At 41.2% G+C, this 25,492-nt stretch overlaps 1 protein-coding gene across 1 annotated transcript in view; it reads left to right on the forward strand.

Annotated features, from left to right (window-relative positions):
• ptprn2 (protein tyrosine phosphatase receptor type N2) overlaps nucleotides 1-25,492 on the forward strand; it is a 460,965-nt gene that overhangs the window by 104,256 nt on the left and 331,217 nt on the right. Inside the window, exon 3 of the mRNA XM_037546545.1 lies at nucleotides 520-630. Within this exon, the coding sequence (XP_037402442.1) occupies nucleotides 520-630 (111 nt within the window). The remainder of the gene's footprint in view (nucleotides 1-519; nucleotides 631-25,492) is intronic.

Genomic DNA, 25,492 nt, shown 5'->3' on the forward strand with positions numbered 1-25,492 from the left:
AGGGAGCTAATAACTCTCTTGTGTACATCATTGAAAGGGAGGAAACCCACACCAGCAGGATCTCACAGGGAGGGAGCTAATAACTCTCTTGTGTACATCATTGAAAGGGAGGAAACCCACACCAGCAGGATCTCACTGGGAGGGAGCTAATAACTCTCTTGTGTACGTCATTGAAAGGGAGGAAACCCACACCAGCAGGATCTCACAATTTGCATGAAGTAAATTAAATGTTTGAGCTTATAAAATATGTATAAATTAAATAAAAAAGTATATGAAGCAAATTGTTTTGCTTAACTAGGCCTAGGCTGAACAGCTTAGCAGACAGCTAACAGGCGAACAGACTAGTCCCATACTATTCAGTCAGGCTTCACTGTAAAACTACAACATGTTCGTTTAAGATTTACCACTTGAATGTCAGTTACAGTTACAAGTGTCAAATTCTTCTTTATGTCAGTGTCTAAGTGTGGTTATCACTTTTAGCCCTGCATTGATTCAAATGCATGTGTTCATGTGTTGCAGATGGTGTGTTCGGACACTGTCTGTTTCCTGGAGCAGATGTTTACACCTTCGATGTTTCTCCAGCAGCCCTGCAACATCTGAGGGATGTTCTCCAAAAACTGGCCCACCAAGGTAAAATCTCCATACCCGTCCGCATCTTTCCTTGTTTCAATCCGAAGCTGTTTACCTATCGTCGCTTTCCAAAGAAAAACAAGTAATAATAATAATAATAATAATAAATTACATTTACATAGCGCCTTTCACAAACCCAAGGTCGCGTCACATAGCAAGGGAAAAAAAAAACTATACAGAGGAGGAGGAAAAAAATGTGAATTAAAGTGAAAAGTCTTTAAGTCAGATTTAAAAGAAGAAAGAGAAGAGCCTCCCTGAGGGATCGAGGAAGAGAACTCCAGAGTTTGGGGGCCATGGCACTAAAGGACCTAACTCCCAAGGTGGAAAGTCTGGTGCTGGAACAGCAAGTAAGGTATTGCTAGAAGATCTGAGAGAGTGAGAGGGAGTGTAAGAGGCATCTCCTGAATGGCAGCTTTTCAGGAGAAGGTAAAAACTTCTTCACTTTTAATGTAAGTTAATGTAATGAACTTTTATTTCAAGCAATGTTCAAGCATTTCTGTTGTTCCATTCATCATGAAATTGTCACTCAACATACAGGGCAGCTGGCTTTGCTCAAATGATGTAGAAAAATGAAAATTGAACAAAAAAAAAGGAAAAACTTGTTTCTACCAGTGAACAGAAGGCAAGATGTAGCAAAAGGTTATTGCATGTACTACAAAACACAATTAGAACACATCCTCACTCTTTACACCAGTAACAAGCAAGTTAATAATCGCAGAGGAAAGCATGTTATTATTATTAGTTAGTATTATTTAAAGTAAATAAGTTAGATATCAGTAAATTCACAGCAGGAAGTGCAGTTAGTAGTTGTTTTTTTTGCACTTCTCTCAGATAAACGCTGGTGTGCTTCTCAAATCTTTTGCTTTTGTACATTTAAAAACATAAAATGTCCATTTAAGGAATTCTAGTCTAAGGCATTTTTCTTTATGGGAAAAAGGGAAAGGTATTTTCTCAATTTTGTCATCTACTGGATATTTTTATTGATGTATTACCTGATATATTTATTCATTTTGTTTTTGATCTGTATTTATTCAGTTTAATTATTTTTTTAATTATTAAATTTACTGCTGTGATTATTATTATTATTATTATTGTAAAATATAATATAATATAATATAATTATAAGTGAAAGGTATTTTATCAATATTATTATTTTCTCAATAAAAATATTTTTTTTGATGTATTACCTGATATATTTATTAATTTTGTTTTTGATTAGTATTTATTAAGTACAATTACTATTAAAGTACTATTAAATTTACTGTGATTATTATTATTATTATTATTATTATTATTATTATTATTATTATTTTAACACTTGATTTGTTTTCGCAGTTCAATTTTTTTCAGTCCCTATTTTTTGCATTGACTCAGCTAAATTGTAATTGAGGGCCTCCCTCAATGCACTCTGACTGAACAAAGGCTGATTGATTGATTGATTGATTGATTGATTGTTTTTGTTTATTCAAATCTCCCCAGATCCTCTGAATTATGAGGTGGTTTAATATAGAAGCATTGCTCCATGCAAGCCGACGCTGCTGTGCCGTGAACTGCGCTTCCTGTTCAGTTTTGTGTTCATCATTGAACACATTAGCATGTCCATGATTTTCCTTGGATTCTCCAGGTTTTCCTTGGATTTTCTGGATTTTTTTTACAACTTGTGTGTCTTGTTTTCTATAACTGATAATATCTGATAATATGTCTGATACCAGGCTGTGAGCTTGCCTGGTCTATTTAACATGTTATATATGAAAAAAAGTAATTATTTTAAGATATTAAGTCAATATTTTGAAATGCCACGGCCAGAAAAGCTGAAGTGGCTTCCACAGCTTTTACTGTCACTCTGGTGAAACAGATCAACACTAAGCTTTTCCGTAGCGACGTGAACAGCGTTCCGAATGTGTGCACACGCTCATAAACACACAGTGCATCCGATAATTAAGGAATGCATGCTCACCAACTACTCAGGGCTCAGATTCTACTCGTAGGAGACACAAGCATGACAAACTGTTCAGCAGTGAGACGTTAGGTTTGGCAGGGTTGGACTGCACCACTAGGGGGCCTGTGTGAAGCGTGCGGTGTGTTCTCTTTCCCCTGTTGCGGAGTCATTTGCTCTGACCATCTGCTTGCCTCTCCAGACTCAATCCTGCTTTTCCTCCTGTTCTCCTGTACAGTCATGGCTGTCTTTGCCTGCCCTCAGCCTGCTGACTGTCATCTCACCACCTTTCTCTCTCTGCTCTGCTGAACGACTCCTGGCTTGGATGCAGTCAGGAGGTTCCGCTTCACTACTGGTTCTCTCCTAGGTCTGCGTAGGGCGGTTCGACTTTCATCGGCTGTGTTTGTGTCCCGTTTCTTTCTATTGGAGTCTGATCGTAATGGAAATCTGTGGTCTCTCTTTATCCACTCTCATAACCACACAGGCCAGCATTGATGGACGTGTGGTGCTCATTGCTGTCACTCAAAGCTCACCACAATCAGATTCCCCACAGTATCAATTCCAGAGGCATACTGAGCCTTTTGGGCCAGCTCCAGGTGCTAATCGGATATATTCTTCATGTCGTCCATAAAACTGGCTTTAAGGTGGCCACCCCTCCAAGTTTTTGGTAGATTGCCTAGGTTTCTCTTGGATTGTCCAGATTTTCCTTGGATTGTCCAGGTTTTTACTGGGTTGTCCAAATTTCCGCAGATTGCCCAGGTTTTCCTTGGACTGTTCAGATTTTCACTGGAGTGCTCAGGTTTCTCTGGATTGTTCAGACTTCCCTTGGATTCTCTGGGATTTCAGTGAGACAAATCAGGAATTTCCTGGACAGGTTTAAGCAAAAAGAAAACAAAAGCCTGAGAAGATTACATTCTGTAGCTAAACTGACATTGATCGACTTTAGACTGCAATGTGTGCAGAGCTGCTCATCCACTGAATTCAGTAAACAACAAAGCCACAGATCACAGCCATGTGCATTATAGAATGTGTGTGAAGATGCCATGAAATATGCCATGATGTGGCCTCAATATGCGCCTGTAATCTGTGATAAAGTTCCCCAAAGTCTTATTTTTCAACCTCAGTAAAATATGACATGTAACTCTATGAAGTCCATCACTGCACTGGCCAGTTCAGTAGAACAGGGGTGTGGCTGAAATAAGGTTTGGGCTAAAATAGTTACATGAAAACATGGGACTGCAAAGTTTTTTGTTTTTTTCTTCAGAAACAAAACTCGTGATCAATCGAAATCTTTCAGCTTCACTTTAAAAGAAATCAAAAAGACCATTAAAAATACTTTGAAAATGCCAAAAAAGGCCACCCTTTATTTATTCAGTCAAAAATAAGTGAACAAAACAAAACTGAAGCTCGAAAAACAAAACAAATAATTAAAAGCGCCAGAGAAAATGTGACTCCTAACAACCACCTGGAAGACCTGGTCGACTCCAAAACTGCCTCCATCAGATAAACAGCACTGAAAGCTTTGATCTCTGAGAGAGAGGAGAAGATCAAGCTGCTTCAGATCTGAAAACATCCACAGGTGTTTCTGTCCATCCTTCCACTGTGAGAAGACCACTCAGCGCTGTGGGTCTGAAAGGACGTGTAGCTGATCAAGAAGAACCTCACTGAGAAAAGGAGACGGACACATCAAACAAAGAAGCTGGACGATGGACTGACCGCCCCAGAGTCCAGACCTCAGCACCACTGAATGGGTTTGATTAGTTCAGAAAATCAACCAGCTTCTCAGACTGAGCTTTGGAGGAGAGTCTGCAGGTTCTTTGAGGAGCTGAAAGTGAGGCTCCTGAAGAGAACGGAGGCTGTGATGGTGAAGGTGAAGAGAATCACTGACCCTCACACAGCTGAGAGTAGATTTAGCTGTTGTGTATTTTTGTGCTGAATATATTTTCAGCTTTTTTTCGTAATGCTGAAAAATGCAAAACTTGTCCTTAATGGCCATTTGGGCTGAACAGTTCTGTATAGATGAGGCTTTTCCATAGTGCTGCACACTGATGGATCTCAGGGGGATAAAACCCACCTGATCCAGGTGGGGCTTAATGTGTAGAGCTCCCTAAAACAAAGTCGACACAAAGACACACACACACACACACACACACACACAAACTCTTGAAGAATGCAGTGTCTTTCAGTAAAAGATTACCACCATATTTAACAGGACTCTCATGATGACCGGCTCTACAGCTGGACGTATCCATCACGTGGGCGGATGAAAGGCGGATGATGAAAGGATGAGAGCACTTCTCTGTCGCCCAGGGCGACGCGTCGGACATCTGAGGGCTGGGGAGATGGAGAGGTTTTTCAATGACACACTGTGTTAGAAAGGGCAGAAGCAGAGTGCAGAGTGGCTCTGTGGATCTGACCACCTCCAGAACATCACTCTGTCTGGTCATTCTGTGGCTTTCGGACAGATTTTTAATATGTGGGGTCCGCCAGGCTCAGTGGAGCCAATGATTTGGGAGTCAGGCATGGCAGGGAGGCATGACTGGCTGCTGGTTTTGATTTGAAGAAATGGATTATTAAGATCTTTAAGCACTGACAGCTGCAGGGACTGGAATTAGAAATAAATCTAAATTACAACTCTAACACAACAGCGAAAGTGTGGGTTTGAAAGATTTTGCCCAAACACATGGTTGGAATATACACTATATGGGCAAACATTGTGGGACACACCTCCTAATTATTGAGTTCAGGTGTTTCAGCCACACCCATTGCTAATAGGTGAATAAACTTAAGCACATAGCCTTGCGGTCTCCAAAAGAACTGCACATCAGGAAATTCATGAAATGGGTTTCCATGGCCGAGCAGCTGCACACAAGGCCAAGATCAAAATGGACAATGCCAAGCGTCAGATGGAGTGGTGTAAAGCACCACCACTGGACTCTGGAGCAGTGGAAACATATTTTGTGGAGTGATGAATCAGCTTCTCTATGTGTCCGTCTGATGGACGAGTTTGGTGAATGCCAGAAGAACTTTACCTGCCTGACTGCACTGTGCCAGCTGTAATGTTTGGTGGAGGAGGGATAATGCTATGGGGTTGGTTTTCAGGGGTTTGTCTAGACCCCTTAGTGCCAGTGAAGAGAAATCTTAATGCTTCAGCACCAAGACATTTTGGACAACTGTATGCTTCCTACTTTGAGGGAACAGTTTGGGGAAGAACCTTGTCTGTTCCAGCATGACTGAGTCCCAGTGCACAAAGCAAGGTCCATAAAGGCCTGACTGGGTAAGTTTGGTGTGAAAGAACTTGACTGGCCCTCACAGAGCCCTGACCCTCAACCCCATCAGACACCTCTGGGATGAACTAGAACTGAGACTGTGAGCCATGCCCTCTCGTCTATTACAGCGTCTGACCTAGAATGGGCAGAAATTCCCACAGACAATCTCCAAAATCTTATAGAAATCTTATAGAGTGGAAACTGTACGCATCAGCACTCAGTGGCCCAACTCTGTGAGTTTAGTGCTTCGTGTTTAAGCTATTATTACTTCTCCTAGGTGCTTCCCTTTCACAATAATATTACTTACAGTTGTCTGGGGCAGACCTAACAGGACAGAGATTTTACGCTCTGACTTGTGGCTGTGGTGGCATCCTATGACAGAGCCATGTTTAAAGTTACTGAGCTCTTCAGTACGACCCTCTACTGCCAGTGTTTGTCTATTGAGACTGCAAGGCTATGTGCTTAATTTTATCCTCCTATTAGAAATGGGTGTGGCTGTCTCAATAATTAGGAGGTGTGTTCCAACACTTTTGTCAATAGGTTTTACGTTCTGCACACAGGTCGAACAGGTACGGTGACAGTGGGCAGCCCTGCCAAGCTCCTTTAGTGATTTCTCCCATTTTCTGTTATGACTGAGGCTTATTGATCAGTGTAGAGGCTCCTCATTAGAATGAGAAGATGCACTGGTATTCCTGCCTCCCTGATGACATTCCATAATTTTCCATGGGTGACATCGTAGATACAAAGGGACCTGGCCTGTAAGCCAATTCTGATTCTGAACTGTATGTGTTTCTCGGTGTAGTTGTTCAGCAGAGCCTCTGGGGGGCAGCATGCTTCTGTCCGTTTGGCTTTGGCTGGAGGCTCGGCGGCTCTAATTGGCTTCAGAAGCCAATGCTGAGGTTGATCCTCTAACAGGCGTAAATGAAAGCTGAAAAGCGTGGAAGGCACGCAGCCGTCTTTGGGTAAATTACCAACATGGTAATGAATATTAGAGCGCGGAGGAGATGGCCGTCTAACTCCAATTACCTGAACCAAATAAAGAGAGAGGGATCAGGAGGACGGGAAGAGGAGAAGAGAGGCTGCGTTCAATTACTCCTTTTTTAAGCCCCCTTTTCTTCGTCTGCTCTCTTTTTTTTATCTTGGACACAGATGGCGTCTGAAATCAGGCCTTGTGATTGACGTGCCGTCTTTCTGTGTCAAATTTAGAGCAGTTTTGTGGAGGACTGTGTGCGTTCGTGTGTGTATACGTGTGTATATACGTGTGTGTATATGTGTGTGTATTGTATATGTGTGTGTATATGTGTGTGTATACGTGTGTGTATATGTGTGTGTGTGCCTAAATTGGCAAAAAGAAACAAGTGTAATAAAGCTAGCGTTTCTTCTGCGGTCAGAGCCAAACCTGATATCACCATGTTTGTGATTTCTATTTTACATAATGTCAAGATTTCAGTTGTGTGTAAATTTTACAATGAATGGCCCAAAATAAACGGGCTTACATTAAAACTAAAGCATCTTTCTGGCTAATACTGCACAGTTACCAGTTTTAAGATGAGGTTTTCCTCCCACAGCAGCAAAGTGCTGTTATTTGTAATGTTACGTACCGAAGTGCTGCATCAATTCACTTCTGCCTTTTTGGACCGAATTTATGATTTTGTACTGCTTTCATTTTTCTCCATCCATTAGTGTTACCTCACCATGAATCCCAGCATGCAACACCTAATTGTGGCACATGCAGGGTTGTGAAACTCTCTTTAGAAAATGGTCCCTGGAGGGCTCTTTAGTAAAGGCACGGGTCCTATATGGATCCACAAACACGCAAAATGATCCTACATGTCACCAAAATGAGTTCCATTACTGTTACAGGTCAGTGAATCCTTAATACTGTATAGAAGGGTTGTATGAAAAATGGTTTGGGTTGAATATTTAAAAGTTGTATATTTATATATTTGTTTTATGTTAATATATATATATATATATATATATATATAAGGCAGGTGTATCCTGCCTTCCGCCCAATGACCGCTGAACCCTGAAGGACCCTGAAGGAGATGCAGCTTAGAAAATGGATCAATGGATTTATGTATATATATATATTGGCTTGTGTTTTCAGTTTAGTTTCAATTTTAATTTTAAGAATTATGCTGAATATTTTATCCAAAACTAGGCTTTACGTAGGTGAGACAAAGTGGACAAAATGGTCATTTGGTCATTTAATTTAATTTATCGTTTAATCAATTTGTCATTTAATCAGTTAGTCATTGGTCATTGGTCATTTACTGCATTTCACTGGCTCTGTCCCTGCACTCTGGCCAATGACGAAGTTAAATCTGATCTCCTCCTGAAGAATTTTCATTACATTCCTGACTATTCTCAGCTAGCTTTACTTAGTCATCACTACCACATTACTCACCTCCATCTCCTGAGTGTTTGACACAGAAGCAATTCACGTCTAGACGGTCCTTCCAACGCTGAGCACATTAAAGCTTTTATCTCCACATAGTTCTTGTGTTTTTGGGGTTTTTTTAACACCTTTTTTCTGATAGGTTTTGTTATAGTAGTAGCTGTGTTTGGTAAACACTAATATCTAAGGTCAAACAACAAATCCCAACATCTGTCCTGGCCCCTAAATGAATGGGCTAATAAATACCCTGCTGCTGCTGGCTAGCATTAGAGTCATAGCACTGACCTCAGTCCTGACCTCAGAGTGTTTTTTGAAAGAAAGGTGTTTTTCTTTATCAGAGATATAATTCAGTTGTCTGTTGAATGCCGCACACCTGTATTAGAAATCTGAAGATTCTTTGGTATCAAAGAAGCATCTCCTCTAAGGGCAGTTAGTACAGCGCAGGAGCTGCTCTGCAACTACCACCCCAACACGACCATCGCATTCCAGTAAATGATTAGTTTGAATATAATTGTGTATTAGAACTTTTGATAAAGTTGGACTGGATAGCTTTGGAGTTCTAATGACCGTGTCTGATCCACTCAGACCAGTGCAACACACACTAACACACCACCACCACGTCAGCGTTACTGCAGTGCTGAGAATGACCCACCACCCAAATAGTACCTGCTTTGTGAGGGTCCATGGGGGTCCTGACCACTGAAGAACAGGGTAACAGAGTATCAGAGAAACAGATGGACTACAGTCTGTAACTGTAGAACTACAGAGTGCAGCTATACGGTCAGTGGAGCTGATAAAGTGGACAGTGAGCGTAGAAACGAGGAGGTGGTCAGGAAGTTACGCCTGACTGGTGTGTAGATTTACCCTTTTGTTACTGAACTGCTACCTCAGTATAGCATTAATTTTACTAAACTGTCCTTAAAATCACTGAAACGTTCTTTTTAACGAGACTTACTGTTTTACAATATGTAACCAATGACATTTACTGGGATGGTCTTAGCCACATAGACGAGTTAGATGAAAGCAAATTTTCGGTGTGTTATTTGTACTGAAATCTTTTGGAATTTATGCTCTTTTAATGATTTTCATTTAATAATCGATGTAGTCGACTATGCTGGATAATAAATGAGGCCCAACCTCACTCAAACGCAAGTGGAAAAAATAGACTTGATACAGGAAAATACAACGACTCTCGTTTTGACAGATGTGAAACTAACATCTGTCTAACATCACTAACATTCATATGGAAGCAGACGGGCATGTGCAAAAGTTTGAACACCCCGATCAAATGACATTTTAGGTGATTTTCTAAGAAGAGAACTGAAATATGCTGAAATATGACTTTTATTTTAGTGCACAGTGTGTGTTTATTTGAATTGAACACATTGGACAAAATAAAACATAAAACGTGCCATTCCTCCTGGGGCCATATTTTATGTTTTATTTTTCTGCAATGGGTTACATTTAGAAAATAAAGAGAAATTTTGTATTATTTGAATAAAATGTGCAGAACCGTGTTCTACGTAACAACGCGTTCACTTCTTTTCACTTAGAAAACAAAACCTGGAATTGGACCAGGGGTGTTCAAACTTTTGCATGCGACCGCATCTGTTATGATAAACAATGACTTGAGAATAAACACTTCAGAAACAGTGTGAATGGCCTCTTTCCAGCCTCTTTAGGCTACTGTCATTATGTGAAGTCTAACGGCTATAGAATTAATCAGCGCGTTGACTGTGAAACACAAATAATCACAGTATGAGCTTCAAGTTCGAGAGGCTTTATTGTCATTTGAGCTGTATACAAGTACACAGTGAAATAAAACAACGGTCCTCCAGGACCAACACAGGAACACGAGTGCGAGACACTACAATAAACACACTGCAGACAATACAGTGCAATAAATATGAGACACAATAAATACAAAACACAGGCAGTACTAAAAATATGTAGACTGTGCAAAGCAGGATGTAACATACTATGACATATTAGCAGGTAGCAACCAGAACAACCACAGCGGAGTACAGTATTTGGTCGATACAGTATTCTAGCAGCCCATATTGTTACATAAAATGTGCAAAAAATGCAGATATATGAATCATATTAGTATATAAGTATTTCAAAATTAGAAAAGGAGGCATATTGATGCCCACCCACCCGAGCGTTCAATATCCCTTTCAAAGTGACTTACAATTCAACCACTGATTGTGTGGATATGTTATAATGCATTCATAAGGCATCATAAGAATGGCTATAAATATTTATAAACATGCCTTGCACGTTACAGCCATGCTCACTATGCATTATGTATTGTTAACATGATGCATTATAAGTACTGTTCATAACACATTATAAGAGCTCATAAGCTGCATTAGTCCACTCTAAGTAAAGTGAAGCGTACTGGACTAAAGCCTCCTCCCGGGTTTAGACTGAGGCTTCTAGTTGACGTATTTACTGAAGGATTTACTGAAACACTAAAACACAATAAAGCTCATTACAGGCTTCAAATGTCAGAGTTTAAACTAGAGCAGCATCAGAGTTTCACCCAATGTGGGAAAGTCAATGTTCACCACTGTTAATGTGCACCACCGTTAGCCTGGCCCTGACTTAACACTGCAGATCTAATAGAACGCCAGCAGAAACCAGCACTACTGTACTGTAGTGTAGTGTTACAGAGTGGAGGGTTCTAGTGCTTGACATTAGAACCAGTGAGGGAACAAATTACAGTGACAGCACTGAACTGTCTCGCCTCTCCCTCTCCAGGCCTTTACTCCACAGTGACTTCACATTTACATATAATACTGGAAATCTCAGGCTGTAAATAAACTTTGTATTTGTCTTTACGCTCTCCAAGCTGGGACTGACTTCTTTGGCACTGAATTAACAATTCATAATGTACAACAAACATGGCTATAAAGTGCAATTCAGTGTAATTCATTTTTATAAATATTTATAACCATGCCTTATAAATGCACTATAACATGTTCTAAATGTGTTTATAGATGCTTACAAACCGAACATGACTAGAAAGTGTTACCACTGATCTTTCTGAATGAAGTCAAACTGAAGTCCCACACGGATTATGTTATGATCTATTTACACTCAAGGCATTAATAGATATAGTAATAAGCTACGTCTATACAAACTCATCGTTTTTAGGGTTATTTCTATAGGGAGGTGTATGTCCCAAAAGCCCAAGCCTTAAATTCACACCTATTTTTTTGAAGTTCAAAGATTTAAATTTATTGTTAGTTTGATTTTTAAATGAAAAGACTTCACTCCAAAAATGCTGCCCCACATTCCCATATCACTAGAGAGGTGTAGTCTGTAGGCGGGGCCTTATATTAGCCACACCCATGCATTTCAGAGCAGGAGGGTAGGCTGCATCCCTGTCCCTCATGGCCACATGGTGAGCACTGACATCCCATTGTTTTGTAGTAAATCAGCATGTAGTCATTCATATAGAACGATATTCCGTATAGTCTTGCTAATATGCGTGACGTCATGTCCACCTTGTTATTGTTTTGTCCCTGTTGTCCTGACCACTCAGTCCTGTAGCAGCTGGCACACCTCTCCTCCGTGAGTGTGTGTGGAGGACAGATAGAGCTGCAGGTTGTCGATGTCATCGATTCGCGCTTCTCTTTATCTCACATCTCGAGTAGCTGAAGAAAACGGCGCGATTTGGGACAGCGTGAGATCGATGGGATCGACTGGCCAAAGAGACAGAGACGGAGAGCGCTCACTCATTGTCTTGTGACACGAACACACACACAAACACACACACACAAACATGCACTGGACGTGCTGTGCACACATACCAAAACGAAATGAGTTTTGTGGTCACACTGCGGTCACCATGCTTCAGTGCATCAGTGTGATCACCGACTGTTTCCGTACATTTTCAGGACAAACATGCTGGACCAACAAAACAGTCCTGACTTTGCAAAGCACTTTTTTACCAAAGTTTATATATCGTGGTTGAATTTTTAAGCTTAACCCGATTCATAACTACCAGCCACTTCACTTCAAGTCCCCCTCCTTGGATAAACACCCAGTGTCCATCTTATCAGCTCCACTTACTGTATAGCTGCACTCTGTAGTTCTACAGTTACAGACTGTAGTCCATCTGTTTATCTGATACTCTGTTACCCTGTTCTTCAGTGGCCAGGACCCCCATGGACCCTCACAGAGCAGGGACTGTTTGGGTGGTGGATCATTCTCAGCACTGCAGTAACACTGATGTGATGGTGGTGTGTAAGTGTGTGTTGTGCTGGCATGAGTGGATCAGACACAGCAGTGCTGCTGGAGTTTTTAAACCCTGTGTCCACTCACTGTCCACTCTATTAGACATTTCTACCTTGTCGGTCCACCTTGTAGATGTAAAGTCAGAGACGACAGCTCATCTGCTGCTGCACAGTTTGTGGTGGTTGACCTCTAGTCCTTCATCAGTGGTCACAGGACACTGTTGGCTGGATATTTTTGGTTGGTGGACTATTCTCAGTCCAGCAGCGACGCTGAGGTAAAACTCAACCTAATTTAAGTTCAAATATGTGATTAAATGAAAAAAAAAAATAGGCCAAATTTTCACCCTGAAATAAAAAAAAAACAAAAACAAAAGAATTAACAAAAGAACAAATAAAAGGTGTTCTCCAGTTTAGCACTGATGACAGAGGTATGAAAGTATGAAAAAATTTTTTACTTAAAATATTTTAGGTTAACTTTTACTTAAAATTAATTAAATAAATATCTAAATATTTTAAAGGCTTTGGATTTCAATCTGAGATCAAAGGAAAAAAATAATACATTTTTTTAAATTAATAGAGAATATTGAAGAATGGAGTAGAGAGGAAAGAGATGAGTTTGGAAAATAGAAAGTAGAGTGTAGAAAGTAAAGCAAAGAAAGTAGAGATTAGAAAGTACAAAATAAAGAGTTGAGAAGAGAAAGTAAAAAGTAAAGAGTAGACAGTAGAAAGTTTAATCTAAAGGGTCGAGAGTAAAGAGTGAAGCGTAACAGTAGACAGTAGAGAGTTTGATCTAAAGGGTCGAGAGTAAAGAGTGAAGTGTAACAGTAGACAGTAGAGAGTTTGATCTAAAGGGTCGAGAGTAAAGAGCGAAGTGTAACAGTAGACGGTAGAGAGTTTGATCTAAAGGGTCGAGAGTAAAGAGTGAAGCGTAACAGTAGACAGTAGAGAGTTTGATCTCAAGGTTAGAGAGTAAAGAGTGAAGCGTAACAGTAGACGGTAGAGAGTTTGATCTAAAGGGTCGAGAGTAAAGAGCGAAGTGTAACAGTAGACGGTAGAGAGTTTGATCTAAAGGGTCGAGAGTAAAGAGTGAAGCGTAACAGTAGACAGTAGAGAGTTTGATCTCAAGGTTAGAGAGTAAAGAGTGAAGCATAACAGTAGACGGTAGAGAGTTTGATCTAAAGGGTCGAGAGTAAAGAGTGAAGCGTAACAGTAGACAGTAGAAAGTTTAATCTAAAGGGTCGAGAGTAAAGAGTGAAGCGTAACAGTAGACGGTAGAGAGTTTGATCTAAAGGGTCGAGAGTAAAGAGTGAAGCGTAACAGTAGACAGTAGAAAGTTTAATCTAAAGGGTCGAGAGTAAAGAGTGAAGCGTAACAGTAGACAGTAGAGAGTTTGATCTAAAGGGTCGAGAGTAAAGAGTGAAGCGTAACAGTAGACGGTAGAGAGTTTGATCTAAAGGGTCGAGAGTAAAGAGTGAAGCGTAACAGTAGACGGTAGAGAGTTTGATCTAAAGGGTCGAGAGTAAAGAGTGAAGCGTAACAGTAGACGGTAGAGAGTTTGATCTAAAGGGTCGAGAGTAAAGAGTGAAGCGTAACAGTAGACGGTAGAAAGTTTGATCTCAAGGTTAGAGAGTAAAGAGTGAAGCGTAACAGTAGACGGTAGAGAGTTTGATCTCAAGGGTCGAGAGTAAAGAGTGAAGCGTAACAGTAGACGGTAGAAAGTTTGATCTCAAGGTTAGAGAGTAAAGAGTGAAGCGTAACAGTAGACGGTAGAGAGTTTGATCTCAAGGTTAGAGAGTAAAGAGTGAAGCGTAACAGTAGACAGTAGAGAGTTTGATCTAAAGGGTCGAGAGTAAAGAGTGAAGCGTAACAGTAGACGGTAGAGAGTTTGATCTAAAGGGTCGAGAGTAAAGAGTGAAGCGTAACAGTAGACAGTAGAGAGTTTGATCTAAAGGGTCGAGAGTAAAGAGCGAAGTGTAACAGTAGACGGTAGAGAGTTTGATCTAAAGGGTCGAGAGTAAAGAGTGAAGCGTAACAGTAGACGGTAGAGAGTTTGATCTAAAGGGTCGAGAGTAAAGAGTGAAGCGTAACAGTAGACGGTAGAGAGTTTGATCTAAAGGGTCGAGAGTAAAGAGTGAAGCGTAACAGTAGACGGTAGAGAGTTTGATCTAAAGGGTCGAGAGTAAAGAGTGAAGCGTAACAGTAGACGGTAGAGAGTTTGATCTAAAGGGTCGAGAGTAAAGAGTGAAGCGTAACAGTAGACGGTAGAGAGTTTGATCTAAAGGGTCGAGAGTTAAGAGTGAAGCGTAACAGTAGACGGTAGAGAGTTTGATCTAAAGGGTCGAGAGTAAAGAGTGAAGCGTAACAGTAGACGGTAGAGAGTTTGATCTAAAGGGTCGAGAGTAAAGAGTGAAGCGTAACAGTAGATGGTAGAGAGTTTGATCTAAAGGGTCGAGAGTAAAGAGTGAAGCGTAACAGTAGAGAGTTTGATCTAAAGGGTCGAGAGTAAAGAGTGAAGCGTAACAGTAGACAGTAGAAAGTTTGATCTAAAGGGTCGAGAGTAAACAGTGAAGCGTAACAGTAGACAGTAGAAAGTTTGATCTAAAGGGTCGAGAGTAAAGAGTGAAGCGTAACAGTAGACAGTAGAAAGTTTGATCTAAAGGGTCGAGAGTAAAGAGTGAAGCGTAACAGGAGACAGTAGAGAGTTTGATCTAAAGGTTAGAGAGTAAAGAGTGAAGCGTAACAGGAGACAGTAGAGAGTTTGATCTAAAGGGTCGAGAGTAAAGAGTGAAGCGTAACAGGAGACAGTAGAGAGTTTGATCTAAAGGGTCGAGAGTAAAGACTGAAGTGTAACAGTAGACGGTAGAGAGTTTGATCTAAAGGGTCGAGAGTAAAGAGTGAAGCGTAACAGTAGAGAGTTTGATCTAAAGGGTCGAGAGTAAAGAGTTAAGTGTAACAGTAGACGGTAGAGAGTTTGATCTAAAGGGTCGAGAGTAAAGAGTGAAGCGTAACAGTAGACGGTAGAGAGTTTGATCTAAAGGGTCGAGAGTAAAGAGTGAAGCGTAACAGTAGACAGTAGAGAGTTTGATCTAAAGGGTTGAGAGTAAAGAGTGAAGCGTAACAGTAGACGGTAGAGAGTTTGATCTAAAGGGTCGAGAGTAAAGAGTGAAGCGTAACAGTAGACAGTAGAAAGTTTGATCTAAAGTTTAGAGAGTAAAGAGTGAAGCGTAACAGTAGACAGTAGAAAGTTTGATCTAAAGGTTAGAGAGTAAAGAGTGAAGCGTAACAGGAGACAGTAGAGAGTTTGATCTAAAGGTTAGAGAGTAAAGAGTGAAGTGTAACAGGAGACAGTAGAGAGTTTGATCTAAAGGGTCGAGAGTAAAGACTGAAGTGTAACAGTAGACGGTAGAGAGTTTGATCTAAAGGGTCGAGAGTAAAGAGTGAAGCGTAACAGTAGAGAGTTTGATCTAAAGGGTCGAGAGTAAAGAGTGAAGCGTAACAGTAGACAGTAGAGAGTTTAATCTAAAGGGTCGAGAGTAAAGAGTGAAGCGTAACAGTAGACAGTAGAGAGTTTGATCTAAAGGGTCGAGAGTAAAGAGTGAAGCGTAACAGTAGACGGTAGAGAGTTTGATCTAAAGGGTCGAGAGTAAAGAGTGAAGCGTAACAGTAGACGGTAGAGAGTTTGATCTAAAGGGTCGAGAGTAAAGAGTGAAGCGTAACAGTAGAGAGTTTGATCTAAAGGGTCGAGAGTAAAGAGTGAAGCGTAACAGTAGACAGTAGAAAGTTTGATCTAAAGGGTCGAGAGTAAAGAGTGAAGCGTAACAGTAGACAGTAGAAAGTTTGATCTAAAGGGTCGAGAGTAAAGAGTGAAGCGTAACAGTAGACGGTAGAGAGTTTGATCTAAAGGGTCGAGAGTAAAGAGTGAAGCGTAACAGGAGACAGTAGAGAGTTTGATCTAAAGGGTCGAGAGTAAAGAGTGAAGCGTAACAGTAGAGAGTTTGATCTAAAGGGTCGAGAGTAAAGAGTGAAGCGTAACAGTAGACAGTAGAGAGTTTGATCTAAAGGGTCGAGAGTAAAGAGTGAAGGGTAACAGTAGACAGTAGAAAGTTTGATCTAAAGGGTCGAGAGTAAAGAGTGAAGCGTAACAATAGACAGTAGAGAGTTTGATCTAAAGGGTCGAGAGTAAAGAGTGAAGCGTAACAGTAGAGAGTTTGATCTAAAGGGTCGAGAGTAAAGAGTGAAGCGTAACAGTAGACAGTAGAGAGTTTGATCTAAAGGGTCGAGAGTAAAGAGTGAAGCGTAACAGTAGAGAGTTTGATCTAAAGGGTCGAGAGTAAAGAGTGAAGCGTAACAGTAGACAGTAGAGAGTTTGATCTAAAGGGTCGAGAGTAAAGAGTGAAGCGTAACAGTAGACAGTAGAGAGTTTGATCTAAAGGGTCGAGAGTAAAGAGTGAAGCGTAACAGTAGACAGTAGAGAGTTTGATCTAAAGGGTCGAGAGTAAAGAGTGAAGCGTAACAGTAGACGGTAGAAAGTTTGATCTAAAGGGTCGAGAGTAAAGAGTGAAGTTTCACTGACAGTAAAGAGTTTGTTCTGAAGGGTAGAGAGTAAAGGGTAAAGTTTAATAAGTAGAGAGTTTGCTTTTGTTTCATGGTGTTATAATTGGGGTGAAGTGGCGCCGCTGACTATCCTCATGCACATTCCAGTCCTTTATAGGTTCTCTTTTTGTGATTTTATTTATTTTTCTTTTTCTTGATGCTCTAAAACTGATTCAGCCTAAAATGATAGATGACCACTGTGTATTCTGCCTTTACTCTCTTCAGCAGTAGTCTGTTAGCAGCTTCAGCACCTCTCTCAGTAACTGTGATAATCATCTCAGGATCTCTTCATCTCTCTCCATCATATCATATTTTCATGATAACAATATCCAATTTACACAACCCACTTCAGGTCTAGTCAGTCAGCCAAGACAAGTTAAAATCTGAAGTTTGATGCTTTAGTTTTAGCACTGGAGGTAGAGGACTAGTACAGTTAACACGTTAATGTAAGCCTATTTCCCACCAAGTAACTGTCACTGGTGTTAATGATTGCCATTGGTGTTACACACAATAAAGGTAACACCAGTGACATTTTAATGAAAAATGCATGTTACAAAATTATGGCTACAGAGCATCAAACCACACGTCAGTCATGGAATATCAAGTGAAATGTCATTTAATCCATTTATATTCTATTTTCTATTTTCACAATTACCTCAGAAAGTTGGTCACACCAGTGACGTCAGCTAAAAGCCTCATATGACATCATGAGCTTAATGAAACTAAAATTTCTGATAACTGAAGGACACAGTGGACTCACCATGTGCTTTTCTTCATAGATCCTCAGAAAAGAGGTAAACCGAAGTCAGTTGATGTCACCGGTGTGACTTTTATTTCAAAATAAGAGATTTTTTTGTCATGCGGTAACACCAGTGACACGACTCCTGGGGACAACAATGTGTATTATATATCTTTTGTAATATTATAAAGTAATCATATTTTATAATATTCATTTGGCATTTCTTTTCTTTATCTCACTTAATTCATGTATTCAGTGGTCATGTGTAGATGTGGCCTGAGCTCAGGGTAAAAGAAGCCCTGATGCAGAAAGCGATATCCTGACAAGTAAATTGACCTCAAATATAGTCAATAAATCTAGTATTTCTACTGTTGAGATTGCTGTATGCTTGATTTAAGATCATTTACCTTATTTCAAGCAATTGTCTCACTATAGTGGCAGATCATTTTACTTGTTTTCAGAAATGTGCTTGACCAGCAAACCAGCAAAAATATCTGCCAGTATAGTGAAATAATTTTACTTCATGAAATTGCTTAATAAAATTACTGTGGATGCAACTACACTCCAACTTTGTTCAGTTTGCTGAGGATTCTCCTGCCACTTGTCAGCCTCCCTAAATGAGAAGAGGAGGAGCACGATCCTGTTATAGATTAAATCACTGCATGGTGTGAAGATACCCTTCTACCATGGAATACTTCCACGACTAGAGAGATATGAATTGGTTTTAAGAAATACTCCTTACCCCTGTTTGATGACCTTCTAAGGTCAGCCTATGAATTTTGTCGCTAATTACAAATATCTTGGGGTCATCCTCAACAATAAGCTGAAATGGCACCAACATACTGATTTTATTAATAGAAAAGGGCAGCAAAGGCTTATTTTCTCAACAAGTTGACCTCCTTAATGTCAATCAGACAATGTGTAAGATGTTTTGCAGTGCTTTTATTTACGGGCGTCAAATGTTCTGCGTTACTTGCCTCTTTCGGAGAATGCAGGCAAATTTTGACTCCTGTGAGCAAATTTCAGGGCATCGACAGCACCAGTTTAAAGAATACTTATTAGTCTAGACCTCCTAGCAAATCAGGGAAATAGCTTCTGATACAAGGCCTCCACTTTCTTCTGCTTTTGAGCTCCTATCTTCTTGTCACAGATATTGCCAGGTTTGGGATGTAACTAAAAGTATTAGGAATACACATTCAGAATACATAAAATAAAGCTTGAAAATGGGAGTAACGTGATAAGTTAATGCCGTTAGGTGACAAAATGAACCAATTATGCAACCCCACACATGAGCTCTGCTAAAGCCTGAGTAGACTGATAAATAAATGTGATGGGTTATTAATCTCAGAGTTACTGAGCCCTTTTAACATTAAGCATTTTCCCCATCCTTTTTATTGCTTCCCAGCATTTGTTAAAAACAGGGCTGGGTTTTCATTCATGCCTCTTGTGTGGCCAAATGTGGTTTTATTTATTTACCGGAATATTTATATTTTTAACTATATATATTTTTCTATCCTACTACTACTCTAGACTTGCTTTACTATGAGAATGAAAATAAAGTTGAAGTGAATTGAAGTAAAGTGAACTGTATAAGAGAGAACCACAGCCCAGTAGCAGAGATGGAATCTCCACTATTGTCAAGTTGGCTGGCTGTAACAGACCTGATATTCTGATGTGTATTCTCTGATTGTCCTCGCTGTGAGCTCTGGGAGAGTCTGCTGGAATGGGTTTAATGTGGCCTGACGTGCGTGTTTGAGGGTTTGGATGGAAGGAGCAGTGACCATAAACGTGAAGTTCATGATTTCAGCCTGAATGACCACTTTATGCTGACCGATTACCTTAGTGGGTCTTTCTTCATGGTGTCCAGTTTGATGAAATCATGAACATTTAATGGTGACTTTATTCTGCTTTCCATGACGTCATATGCTGTTCCCCAAAAAACTGCAGCTTTTATTAGAAATGGTGAAAGATGACATGGCTAAGCTTCTGGTTGTTGGGGTTAACACACACAAACACACTAGTGTGAGCGAGAGTGTGTGTGCATAACATCATTGTGTTTGTGTGAAGGAAGAAGCACTGTATAAAGAGTAAAATAAGTGGAAATAAGTATGTAATAAATATGGCATATGTAGAACCACACACACACACACACACACACACACACATATATATATATATAGGCTGCTACTGGAATCTTCTCCCACTCCGTCATGATGACACCACAGAGCTGGTGGATGTTAGACACCTTGTGCCCCTCCTCATTCTGCTTGAAGACACCCCACAAGTGCTCAACTGGGTTCAGGTCTGGAGACGTACCTGGCCAGTTCATCAACTTTATCTTCTGTAGGCAGGAGACAGTTGTCTTGGTACTCCTCACCAGGGCACCACCACGCATGCTGGACACCATCTGAGCCAAACAAGTTTATCTTGGCCTTGTCAGGCCACAGAACATGGTTCCAGTAATCCATATTCTTGGGCTGCTTATCTTCAGCAAACTCTTTGCAGGCTTTCTTGTGCATCAGCTTCAGAAGAGGCTTCCTTCTGGGATAATGGCCATGCAGACTGAGTTGATGCAATGTACGGCGTATGGTCTACACACTGACAGACTGACCTCCCACTTCTTCAACCTCTGCAGCAATGCTGGCAGCACTCATGCATCTATTTTTTGAAGCCAACCTCTGGATATGATGTTGAACATGTGCACTCTGGCGAGGCCTGTTCCGAGTGGAACCTGTCCTGGAGAACCGCTGTATGACCTTCACCACTGCTCAGACCTTCACCACATAGCTCAGTTTCAGGGTGTCCGCAGTCTTCTTATAGCCTAGGCATCTTTGTGGAGAGCAACAGTTCTATTCCTCACATCCTCAGAGATTCTTTGCCATGAGGTGCTGTGTTGAACATCCAGTGGCCAGTATGAGTGAACTGTACCCAAAACACCAAATTTAACAGCCCTGCTCCCCGTTCACACCTGGAACCCTGTAACTCTAACGAGTCACACGACATCACGGAGGGACGACAACACAACTGGGCACAATCTGGACACGTTTGCTGTGAGGTGGACTCACTTGTGCTACCAGATATTTAGAAATTAATGGCTGTGTATTGAGTTCTTCTCAGAGGACAGTAAATCTGCACTGCTATACAAGCTGCACACTGACCACTTTAACTTCTATCCTAGGTTCATTTCTATAGTGTCGTCCCATCAACAGATAGAATAAAATATTAAAAAGAAATGTGAGGGGTGCACTCACTTTTGTTAGATACTGTGTGTGTATGTATTATTCATTGTCAAGGCATCGCACATTCACATTTTACAGCAGAAACAGTCAAACTCCAGCGCTGTTCCCCAGCAGAACCTGATAAATCAGTTCAGCCAGTCAGCGCACACTATTCATGTAAGGTGCTGCCAACCATTTCGAGCAGAATCTAACAGGTCCCTTCTCCCTACAAAGTGCAGCATGTAGGTCTCAAAATAACAGCTACTGCATCTAGACAGAGCTCAGTGTGTCTAACAGAGAACCACTCTGGATTCAGCCATGTGTGCACAATTCACACTGGACATGAAGCACAATACTTTGGTTTAAAAGCCAAAAATTCAGAACTCACATGCACCATATAAGGAACAGTGAGCCATTTGAGATTCAGCCATAGGATTTTCTGAGGTCTGATTTTATACATGTTTAGTTTAGACCATCAATGAGCAACTTACAGCTCTTCATCTGGTTTTTTATGTTGAAGAACGTTTAATACTGCTCTGAAAAGAAAATTGTATCCATTACATGCTTTGTTTAACATGAAATGACCACTGGAATTAACTACTTACTTTTGCAATTGAACAATGAAATCCTCATATACATTATATGGAGAAAACTATACAGGGTGGGCCATTTATATGGATACACCCAAATAAAATGGGAGTGGTTGGTGATATTAACTTCCTGTTTGTGGCACATTAGTATATGGGAGGGGGAAAACTTTTCAAGATGGGTGGTGACCATGGTGGCCATTGTGAAGTCGGTCATTTTGGATCCATGTTTAGTTTTTTCAATGGGAAGAGGGTCGTGTGACACATCAAGCTTATTGAGAATTTCACAAGAAAAACAAAGGTGCTTGGTTTTAATGTAAATTTATTCTTTCATGAGTTATTTACAAGTTTCTGACCACTTATAAAATGTGTTCAGAGTGCTGCCCGTTGTGTTGGATTGTCAAAGCAAACCCTCTTCTCCCACTCTTCACACACTGAGAGCAACACCGCAGAAGAAACGCCAGCACAGGCTTCCAGTATCCGGAGTTTCAGGTGCTGCACATCTCGTATCTTCACAGCATAGACAATTGCCTTCAGATGACCCCAAAGATAAAAGTCTAAGGGGGTCAGATCGGGAGACCTTGGGGGCCTGTACATTATACCTACAGGAGTTTTTATGACATTCCATTCTAAACACATTGGCTTTAACATGGAATTGGTCCCCCCATTGCAGCTATAACAGCTTCCACTCTTCTGGGAAGATATCTGCAAGATTTTGTAGTGAGTCTGTAGGGATTACTGCCCGTTCCTCCAGAAGAGCATTTGTGAGGTCAGACACTGGTGTTGGACGAGAGGGTGTCACTCACAATCTCTGTTATAGTTCATCCCAAAGGTGTCTGACGGGGTTGAGGTCAGGGCGCTGTGAGGGCCATTCAAGTTCTTCCACATCAACTCACCCAGTCAGGCCTTTATGGACCTTGCTTTGTGCACTGGGGCTCAGTCATGCTGGAGCAGAAAAGGATCTTCCCCAAACTGTCCCTATAAAGTTGGAAGCATATAATTCTCCAGAATGTCTTGGTGCTGAAGCATTAATATTTCCCTTCACTGGAACTAAGGGGTCTAAGCCAACCCCTGAAAAGCAACCCCAAGCATTATCCCTCCTCCACCAAACTTTACAGCTGGCACAGTGTAGTAAGGCATGTAGCGTTCTCCTGGCATTCGCCAAACCCAGACTTGTTCATCAAACTGACAGATAGAGAAGCTGATTCATCACTCCATAGACTGTTTCCACTGGTCCAAAGTCCAGTGGTGGTGCTTTACACCACTTTCTGCGGTGCTTGACATTGTGCATTTTTACCTTAGGATGTGATGCAGCTGCTCAGCCATGAAAACCCATTTCATGCAACTTCTATTGTGCAGTTCTTTTGCTGATGTTGCTTCAAGAGGTGATTTGGAACTCTTTAGTGAGTGTTTCAACAGAGAATAGACACTTCAGCACGTGGCCGCCAACTCTGTGAGTTTGTGTGGTCTACTGTGTCGTGGCTGAGCTGTTGTTGGACCGAGGTGCTTCCATTTCACAATAATGGCACTTACAGTTGGCTGGGGTAGATCTAGCAGGACAGAAATCTCACAAACTGACTTGTGGCAGAGGTGATGTCCTGTGACAGTGCTGGCTTTAAAGTTACTGAGCTCATCAGTACAACACTCTACTGCCAGTGTTTGTCTATTAAGACTGCAAGGCTATGTGCTTTGATTTGACTCCAATAAGAGTCCTTGGGCAAGACTCCCAACACTACTTTCACCTACTACGCTGTAGACTAGGGTTCAATCCCCTGCTTGGGTAGCACCCTACACTACACCAATAAGGGTCCTTGGGCAAGACTCCCAACACTACCTTCACCTACTACACTGTAGATTGGGGTTCAATCCCCACCTGGGTAAACACCCTACACTATACCAATAACAGTCCTTGGGCAAGATTCCCAACACCACCTTGGCCTTTCTGTGTAAAACGATCAAACTGTAAGTCGCTCTGGATAACAGCGTCAGCCAAATGCCATAAATGTAAAATGTTCAATGACATTTCTCAGTTTCAGCATTTGATGTGATATCTTTGTACTATTTTCAATGAAATATAGGACTTACATGATTTGCATACCATTGCATTCTGTCTTTTATGTACATTTGTTACATGTTGTACAGCGACCCAAATTTTATAGAAACAGGGCCATAAGGGCCGATTATTTAAGACAGTCTAGGGATAAATAAGACATCCAGAGGTTTTACAGTGATAGATTGCTGGTAGATTTCTGAGAGGTAGAAGAGAAAATGGTGAGATCTTAGACTTTTTTTCTTATATACATATTGCTCAGCTATGGCTGATAAGAGTTAGACACAAAGAGGTAATCCATCTGTGAGACGATATTTTGATCAACGTGAGAAAACTGGCAGGTGCTTCTCAGGAGTTGCAGAAACAGAGGAGGTCTTATTTGGAGCAAGTCTCTCCTCTGGGTACAGTAGAACACAGTGAGAACCCCAGAAAGGTGATTTGGGGCACAGTTCTCATTAGGGTTTATTAAGTCATGAAACAGTGAATTTCACACGTGGCGCTAACCAGCGCTGGACTACACTGTTGGAAATGAAGGTTCTGTGCAGGTACATTTTTCGCTCATCAACGTTCCCACAAAGGTACCACCATGGTTTTAAGGTCTGATTGTGGAGCTTAAATCAGGTTCTCCAGGTGAAAAGTTGGTATTTGTTCCTTTTCATAACCGCATGTTTTAAAACAGAGCAGTAGAGTAAAAGCCTGGAGGCGAGGCGGGGTGTGTGGAGTCAGTACAGCTTAGAACAGATCATCTCAGTGGATTATGGTTCAGTGATGTTTCCTGACTGAAGGTACTGAGATGGACCCCTGAGGATCCCACCCCAGTGACTGTTTTGCTCCTTTTTTCAGAGAGTGTGGGAATAAAACTTGGGCTTGGACATTTGTCTAGTCCAGCCCACTACAACCACAGTGACCCCCCACCCCTGACCATTACCCCCAAGGTAGCTAGCTAGTTAATTAGTCAGTGTATAGTACATTAAGCCTCACTGTGTAAGAATGAATGAAAATGGCTTAGTGACCCCTTCTGTACTTTTTGCCTGCACTTCCCTGCTCTGATATCAAAATAATTTCTTCATTGCTTTGCATCTTGTTTAAGGAACCTTCTGGGTTTTTTTTTATCACCCCCCCATACTACCCCCCACCCCCTCCAATGGTGCTTTTTGGAAGTTTTCTCTCCACCTCTGATTAGTTAGCCTTCAGCTTTACTTTCCCGGTTATTCATTACACCTTGTTCTGGGGTCGGCGGCATTCGGGGATTGGCCCCCAGCCACACTGAGAGTGCAATGGGCCCCTGAGGTGTCTAGATATGTGCACTCCAGTGTTCACCTGTCACACACTGTTGGTTCTGTACTGTCTCCATTCATGTTATATAGGACTACACTCTCAGAAATGGTACTAAACTACCATTGGGTAGGACCCCTCTTGTCACTGGGGTGGGACCCTCAAGGCTCCATCTCAGTCCCTTTAGTCAGGGAACATAACTGAACCATAATCCACTGAAATGATCTGTTCTAAGCTGTACTGACTCCACTCACCCCGCCTCGCATCCAGGCTTTTATTCTACTGCTCTGATTTAAAACATTTAGTTGTGGAAAGGAACAAATATCAACTTTTCACCTGGAGAACCTGATTTAAGCTTCACAGTCAGACCTTAGAACCACCGCTGTACCTTTCAGGGAACATTTACGTTGTTTGTACCTTGATGACTGAAAAATGACCTACACAGAACCTTCATTTCTAACAGCGTTCAGCAGAATAACGACCACTCATCTCTCATTCTCTCAGCGGCGCGCACACATAGTGGCCCAGTGGGAACTGTCCCAATGGCCAG

This window comes from Pygocentrus nattereri, chromosome 2, assembly GCF_015220715.1.
Source record: "Pygocentrus nattereri isolate fPygNat1 chromosome 2, fPygNat1.pri, whole genome shotgun sequence".
NCBI lineage: Eukaryota > Metazoa > Chordata > Actinopteri > Characiformes > Serrasalmidae > Pygocentrus > Pygocentrus nattereri.